This window comes from Brachionichthys hirsutus, chromosome 16 (assembly GCF_040956055.1).
Source record: "Brachionichthys hirsutus isolate HB-005 chromosome 16, CSIRO-AGI_Bhir_v1, whole genome shotgun sequence".
NCBI lineage: Eukaryota > Metazoa > Chordata > Actinopteri > Lophiiformes > Brachionichthyidae > Brachionichthys > Brachionichthys hirsutus.
In genome coordinates, this window is record NC_090912.1 from 3,524,691 (window position 1) to 3,532,832 (window position 8,142).

At 41.7% G+C, this 8,142-nt stretch overlaps 2 protein-coding genes across 2 annotated transcripts; both read right to left on the minus strand.

Moving 5' to 3' along the window:
* Positions 1 to 1,636: 1,636 nt before the first annotated feature.
* LOC137905901 (pleckstrin homology domain-containing family F member 2-like) lies at positions 1,637 to 2,765 on the minus strand. Its single transcript, XM_068750186.1, has 2 exons — positions 2,499 to 2,765; positions 1,637 to 2,355 (listed from the first exon to the last, which is right to left on the minus strand). Exons 1-2 carry the CDS (start codon positions 2,740 to 2,742, stop codon positions 1,901 to 1,903), a joined length of 699 nt encoding a protein of 232 aa, XP_068606287.1. The 5' UTR covers positions 2,743 to 2,765; the 3' UTR covers positions 1,637 to 1,900.
* A 2,377-nt stretch (positions 2,766 to 5,142) lies between these two features.
* On the minus strand, positions 5,143 to 6,633 carry LOC137905819 (pleckstrin homology domain-containing family F member 1-like). The gene is made up of 2 exons (XM_068750083.1): positions 6,349 to 6,633; positions 5,143 to 6,044 (listed from the first exon to the last, which is right to left on the minus strand). The coding sequence occupies exons 1-2, from the start codon at positions 6,590 to 6,592 to the stop codon at positions 5,497 to 5,499; spliced, it is 792 nt and encodes a 263-aa protein (XP_068606184.1). The 5' UTR covers positions 6,593 to 6,633; the 3' UTR covers positions 5,143 to 5,496.
* Between the last annotated feature and the right edge of the window lie 1,509 nt (positions 6,634 to 8,142).

The following is an 8,142-nucleotide window of genomic DNA, read 5'->3' on the forward strand; positions in this document are numbered from 1 at the left end:
AATATAAAATGGAACACTCTGCTTAAACACGACTGCTACGACTGAGGGATCATTGCGTCATGTTTCAGAGACGTCATCACATTCATACTGAGTAGTCTGTCTCATGTTTTCCATGTGTGAAGTTGTAAGTTTGAAAGATGAGGTGATGTTTTTAATTTCCTCGTTCCGTGTGAAAGCAGCCAAACCGGTTTGACCTCACCCATGTTTTGACCTATTTTTTTAAATAAAAACCGATTAACCTTTTAATATAATTCTGTCCATGTGAAACGTTGATATGAAGCGATACGGGGTTATCAATTAATTGCATTACCCTTCATTAATAGTTACTTTTTGATGCTAAAAAACCCCATATTTTTATTGAAGTGACATTTTGAATGCTGCACGGTGCTTTGCATTTTAGACCTTTACCCGACACAAGAATGAGGCTATGACTTTATACCAGGAATCCGTGATAACTTTCTCATGCTGTCATCTAGTAAAGAAAACGCTGGCATTCTTGCTGGAAATTGCCACACCTCAGTTTTGCTGGAAACAAACCCAGGTGATTCTTTGTTTTTGCGCTTCTTGATTTACCTCAACGACTGAGAAGTAAGAACCTTCACGGACACACCTCAGTTCACTGTTACTGTAAAGCCGCCTCCTTCTTTCTACAGAAAGAATTTGTTAAAACAAACTTCCTCATACAATTACCTGATTGTTGACTGTTGAGTGACAGTTGTTGTTGTTGTTGTTGTTGTTTTTACTCTTGTGCATTTAAATCTACAGGGAACAGTGTGAATTTGACAGCATGTAAGGGGCACTAATGTGTAGGAGCCGTAAAGGTGTGCGTCTCATGATTGGGAGAAGGAGGTGATGAAAAAGACAGCAAATCAGGAAATGATTGGTCTTGTGAGACAAATTGGAATGGGGCAGATTTGGAGTAAACACAGTCGGGGGGGGGGGGGGGGGGAACGACACCACCAGTGACCAACCCACTGAGGAGAACTGGGAAACGGGGCTAAGGAAAACACGATGGACCGGACTTTCCACTGTGATTGTAAGTAATATGAAGGGCTAAATGTGTCATTATAAAATAATCAGTGTTTTCGGGAAGTTCCATCCCTCTGATGCCAGGAACCGGCCTCTTTGTAATTTGCATATTTGGCACATCTTGACTATCTGCTCTTCAAACTTCACAAGCTATAGACTCAGACTAGACGTGTTCTCGTAGCAGCAGGAGCCCCGTCAGAAAAAAGTCTCATCTCTGCTAACACTGTGGGCTGTTCTATCCAGTCTCGAGTGGATTTCTGTCACCGCCAGTCAGACTGACCTCCGACCGAACCCGACCACCGACATCAGGACGAGGATTAATGCTACTTGATGCAGATCAAATACGCCCCAATAAAACTCAATGATTCTGAAAGTATACATGAACAATAAAATCATTTTTAAATAAAAAAAAGGTTAGATTAAAATAAATTCAAAAATATTTTTTTGATTTATTTTTCCATAATTGCCAACACGTTGAACATGCCATGATCGTAATCCCACCACCAGTGAGTTTTAAAGATGAAGAATCTATGTGTTGAAACTGTGAGATGAAAACAGTCGTCCCCCCCCCCCCAAAATAAATCACAAGGACAAATCATTCAGCTGCTTTCTGGGAGTTTTATTGTTGATCAATCACATTCAACATGATTCCGTTTCATCATCCAGTCCTCTGCAAGGATACGATTTAAACTAGTACTCAGTACCTAACAAACACTACATTAATAGTGAACTACAAATAAGTAAAGAAGCAGCAGCCATTAATAACACAGCAAATAGATGTTTGCATGAGGAGGAGCAGTTAAGGTCTTTGCTTGTCATGGCAAAAGATACCGGAAGCTAATTTTGAGAAAAGTTCTTCCTAACTGGACGTCTAATCTTCGTCCTCTATGCTATTCTTCCCAGCACTGTCCCCCCGGCGGCGAGTCATCTCCTCTTCCTTGTTCTGAAAGTAGCAAATTCTGCAGACCCGGAGTTTCTTTGTGGCGTGCATGTGCTTGATCAGCATTCTCTTCTTTGAACATGCGTTGCAGACCAAGAAGCCGCACTTCCTGCAGTGGTGTCGCCGCTTGGTCGCCGTGAAGATGCTGAAACAGCGCAAGCATTTGTGTGCAACTTGGTCTGGGATGAAGGCCACTGCGAAGGCGGGATTTTGGAGGCTGCCTCCCTGCAGCAGCAGCTTTTCCTTGCAGAGACTGATGTGTTCAATCCAGGCCTCCTTCTCCTCCTGGGACTGGGCGGACACGAAGAAGGACTTGCGTGGCGTGCGGATCAGCCATTGTTTCGTCAATTCCGCATTGTCCTCCATGTAATCCATTTGGATGTCCTCTGAAAGTAAAGCATTCATAAATACATCAAAATGTTTGCATTGGGTCAGAAGCAATACGCTGGTTTATGATCAATTATGTAAAAGGTGGAACTGTAACACTAAAGCAATGAAACGAGCCTATAGCTGCAGATCGATCGCTCACCCAGTGGAATGACGGTCAGCTTCTTGTGCAGGCGTCCGGACAGGACGATGCTGCCGTACACCAGAACGTCGTTGAAGAGGAAGAACACCTTGGTCTCGGGCTTTCGCCGACCCTGCTTCTTCAGACAGCCCTGTCCCACCAGGAAGCGACCCGGCCTGGACAGGGACTTCCCTGACGCACCAAACGATCTCTCCACTGCTTTAATTCTCTCAGAGTTCTGCTTATTCAGCGCTGACTGGTCCATCCTGGTGAGCCGACGGGCCTCTGAATGCTGGAGTGGTGAAAGTGTTTGCTGCAGCGCAGGCTGAGTGAGTTTTTAAAGGCGTGGAGGCTGTCATGTGGGACTTTCCTCTAAAGGCAGGAGCGGGTTGGATCAGCTTAGAGAGACAAATGTACAATGCCCCCTCCCTTAAAGTTAGGGGATCTGGTATAATTTTAAAAGGACATTAAACTTGAAGCAGCATTATGCTAGGACTACTTTAAAAAGTATGTGCATTTCCATTTGTGGGGTGGTCTTGACAAAACAATTAAACAAAATAAGAATATAATGCAATAAAAAAAAATGCACAAGACATATATCTTTGAGAAGTATAGACAGGAGGAAGGAGAGTGTAAAATACACATAAATTAATCACGCTTGTTCATTTGTTCCTTTCATTCAAATTTCTGTTCTTTTTTTTCCTCTTAAATAGCTTGAACTGAGTATTTTTATGTTGCCTGTTTAGTTTATTTATTGGAATTTTGCATTTGTTGCTGGTGAAGAATGGGGTAGGACTTGATAAGCTTCTTCCTATTCCTTTTCGAATGAGTCAAATGTGTATTATATTGAAGCTGCATTTTTTATTTTTTTTTATTTTATGGGTGTTGTATGTATATATATTAAAAAATATGTTTGTTGTTGTTACATTTGAAATAAATATAATAAAAAAATGAAAAACTTCACTTAGCTGCTAACAAATGTACTTATGTGATATTTACCTCCGCCGAGGAGGTTATGGTTTCACCGCCATCAACAAATATCAAGATTCCTTGTGTTGCTGATATCATCTTCTGGAGAAACCTGACAGCATTCCTGCTGGGAAAAACCGCCTCCTAAAGATTTGACTTAAAGAACTCGCTAAGCCACATCTGAACAGGTAGACAAAAAGAAGGTAAACACTTCCTGGTGGTGTCGCCAGCCCGCTTGACTGGGCGTGAAGCGTCTCATCCATTCTGATACGAATCTGAACCAGCTGCACTTCTTGTTTCGGGTTTGAAGACATCTCGACTCTTATCCAAAGGCTTCTACAGTTTGATAGGACAAAGTTGACTGTTATTTCCTTTAATGTATCTCTTGTCTTAACTACTGCAAATATGAGGAACTCTACTCTGTAGACAGTATTTCTAAAGTACAATATGTACTTGTACAATATGGACGTTCCCCCTGGATTTTAAATGCTTACAGTAAAATGTATTTCCTTATTGTTCAGTAAAATCCCCAAGATCCCCGAGGGGATTAAAACAAGGCGGATAAAGCGGCTGTCGTCGAGACGATTGAGGACAGAGAGAGAGAGCACGCCCATTTGAGGAAACACAAATGAGTAAGCAAAGTATTGGGAAAACAGGGGAATAGGAAAGCACATGTAAATATCCAGGAATTAACTGAAGCTGTGACACAACCGAGCAGTTTGCCACTGAAAGGTGTTTCCAGCTACCGTTTCATTTCCGTTTCCGCCATAGATATCAACCATGGAAAAATATGTCATGACGGATGGACGGATAGGCAGACAGACAGACAGACAGATACTGTCTGGATATAAAACAAATCTGGATTTTCCCATTTACTTTTAATGGAGGCGTTAATAAAAAATAATAAAAACCTTATATCTTGTAAAATATGCATTAATTTCACTTACCAGAAATCACAGCCATAAAGGGGGTCCAATATGTCTTCTGGATCTGATCCAGAATGAGGTCAGTAAAAAATATGACATTTTAACATTGAAAATACACATTGACTGATTCACTTTTAATGTTCATGGTTCGTTTATAAAGACACCAAGAACAATCTAGAACCTTTTGTTGATGATCCAGATCACCATGTGGACGATGTGAATCAAATTAGGAGGGGAATGAGCTGCTTGGCAGAGGTCTGCGCTCTCCGGGTGCTTTTCTAATCATTTCATCAAAAGTAACTAGAAAGACAATCAGAGATTGCAGACCCTCGCCTCCAAAAGACTATTGGATCTTGTGAGACAGTAAACAGGGCTTCCGGATCAGAGGGGCCAAACCTGCTCTAGCTTGCTGCTCCGGAATGTACTACACGACACCTTTTGGACTCTTTTTCCCATCATGCCATTCGTGTCCCTCCCTCTTAAAGTGACACTCCCATGTTACAGCACAGGCACAATTCCTGTTCATGTAAAAATAATTCTAGAATCTGGATCCAGATCCGGATCAACGCCATTCTCGGGGAGGACCGAGCCACGGACAGAACCTTGCTTGTGTAAAAAATTCAAGTCGATTGGGTTACTAGTTTTTGAGTTATGCGCGTGGACAGACAAACAAACAAACAAACAAACAAACAGACAGACAGACAGACAAACGGACCCAATTGCAATACCCTTGCCTCCCCTTCGGCGAGAGTAAAAACACATCCAAAATGTAATTTATAATTTTTTTATTTTTTTTAATTTTTTTTTTATATATATATAAAAGCAAATGACATAAATACATTTGATTTCTCCACATCAAATAATTGAATGTTGCAACATTTATTCATGAATAATTGTGTAGATTATTGACATTTGGCTTTCTCAAAAGGATTCTGTTTCATTTAAACGCATTCCTTCATCTGGATATTCACCAGTGCAATGAGATCAGTACTCGCTACCAAACTTAAATACAACACATAAAAAAACATAGACATAGACAAAAAGTTCCTTCGAAGGTGTCTTTAAAAGACACGGAGAAATAAGACGATTGGTGAGCAGATCTGGGCGTGAAGTTTGTTCTGTTTTCACAAGGCTTGCAGCCACCCAGATTCAGCAAAGCACTCATACATCCCGTCTTCTTCTTCTTCTTCTTCTTCTTCTTCTTCTTCATCACTGGACGCCGTGTCTTCATCCTCTACGTTATTCTTCCCAGCACTGTCCCCCCTGCAGCGAGCGGTCTCATCTTCCTCGCTCTGAGTGTGGCAAAGCTTGCAGACCCGGAGTTTCTTTGTGGCGTGGATGTGCTCGATCATCATTCTCTTCTTTGAACATGAGTTGCAGACCAGTAAGCCGCACTTCCTGCAGTGGTGTCGACGTTTGGTCGCAGAGAAGACGCTGAAACAGCGCAAGCATTTGTGGGAAACTTTGTCAGGGATCCAGGTTGAGGCAAAGGTGGAATTTTGGAGGCTGCCGACCTGCAGCAGGTCTTCCTGGCAGAGATTGATGTGTTCAATCCAGGCCTCCTTCTCCTCCTGGGACTGGGCGGACACAAAGAAGGACTTGCGTGGCGTGCGGATCAGCCATTGGTTCTTCAGCACCGCAGTGTCCTCCATGTCTTCCAGCAGGACTTTGTCTGAAATGACGAAAAGCATTGGTCAGACGTTCGAGGTACGTCTTTGAAACTCCTGCAAGCCACTTTAATATAATCAAGGTAAAAAAAAAAGATCAATTTACAAACTAAAAAGAAGGTAACGATGTAATTAAAAATAATCTAATGTATATAAAGCTTTTGTCCTATTTTTATTTTTACTATTGGGTCAGAAGCAACAGAACCACATTATTATCAATTATATATTATTATCAATCTGAGGAAATGATTTGAAATTTCAACACCAAAGGCAATAAAACGAGCCTATAGCTGCAGATCGATCGCTCACCCAGTGGAATGACGGTCAGCTTCTTGTGCAGGCGTCCGAACAGGACGATGCTGCCGTACACCAGAACGTCGTTGAAGAGGAAGAACACCTTGGTCTGGGACTTTCGCCGACCCTGCTTCTTCAGACAGCCCTGTCCCACCAGGAAGCGACCCGGCCTGGACAGGGACTTCGTTGACGCACCAAACGATCTCTCCACTGCTTTAATTCTCTTGGAATTCTCCCGATCAAACCGTGGCTGGTCCATCCTGGTGAGCCGACGCGCCTTTAGATAGAACACTGGAGTGATGAAAGTGTGCAGCAGCGCATGCTGAGTTACTTTTTAAAGGCAGCGGTGACGTCGTGTGGGACTTTCCACTAAAGACAGGAGAGGGTTGGATCAGGAATGGCTTCTTTGACTTTTGTTCTCCGGGTTCACACAAATCTTGAAAGTAAAGAGGTTGTTTTTGCAAATGCAGAGAATATAATAACATAATAGCAGCGGTGATTTCCATAAAAACTTATATGACCAGCTCGGGAAGAAGGTAACATTGTAGATTAAGCCACCCAGCAACATACCAAGCATTTATCAATGATTATTCGTTAGATGTTACCCATAATGCATCATGGCTACGTCCTGTTTTTGTTACTTAGATTTTATGCCGCTGCAAATCTATCGGTTCAAGTGAGGATTTCATGTTACTTTTAATACAAACCGTTTATTAACCAAAGCACAGGACAAATTTAACTTTTGTGCTTCTGATGGCAGTAAAATAAAAAGAGGACCAGTAAAACCAGTGAAACCCATTGATGGCGGTGAGTTTCTACTCCTTCATGCAGGTACCGGTAGGTATTGATATATAATGGCAGTCAGACAATGACATTCGTATCAAACAAATCATTTTCTTCTTTCTTTTCCTAAAGTCAATTTTTGTTGTTGTTGAATTTCCCGTCGTCGGCTCAGAACGTGATCGCTATTGTTCGACAGGTTGAACGAGCTCAGCCCACAGCTGGAGTGGAAAAACACAGTGATGAAATTCCTGACAGTCATTCAGATGATGGTGTTTTTGTGTGAAGCCCAGTGGCATCGTTAAGTAGGGAAACATTTCTGACTCAGAGTATTGACAGGACTGGACAGAGCCTGACACAAATGGGAAATGAAATTCTGGTAAACGTTTACCGCTAAATAATAATAGTAAAAAAGAAACATATTTGTGTCCAGCGTATTTACAGGAAAAGAGGCACACTACATATTGCGTTGCGTCAGCGCCTCGTTGTTTGTACGCATGCAGAAACAGCGTCCTCGAGTGGCTGCAGCTTGTCAATACAGTGAGAAAACTAATTCTTTTCAACAATCATAGTAATACAAAAAAAGAAATAAAAGCATGCCTTTCTTTCTTATTTTACCACCAGAATATATTTTTTCAGATAAATCAAGAGTGTATGAAAAGGTATTTTAAAGGTAAGCAGTGGAGAAGACAAATGGAAATACCCCAGTGTAGTGAAAGTACCTGCAGTTCACAGTAGCAATGTATTTGTTGACCTGGATTCTGAAGCCACACCCATGTGGTGCAGAAATGACAGACAGGATGAAGACAATGGAATTTTATTTTTGTCAAGTCAAAGCAAGGGAACTAATTACTGGCCCCGATAAACTAACGTAAGAACACAGCTCATTCGTATACTTCAGGTAAAGCTCATAAACACCGGGAGGGTGTGACAATAATGGAGGAAAGTTATCCTGAGATTAAACAATAGATGGGCCATGAATTCCTACATGTATATAATGATGTAACATCTGCGTCTCGCTTGATGCCT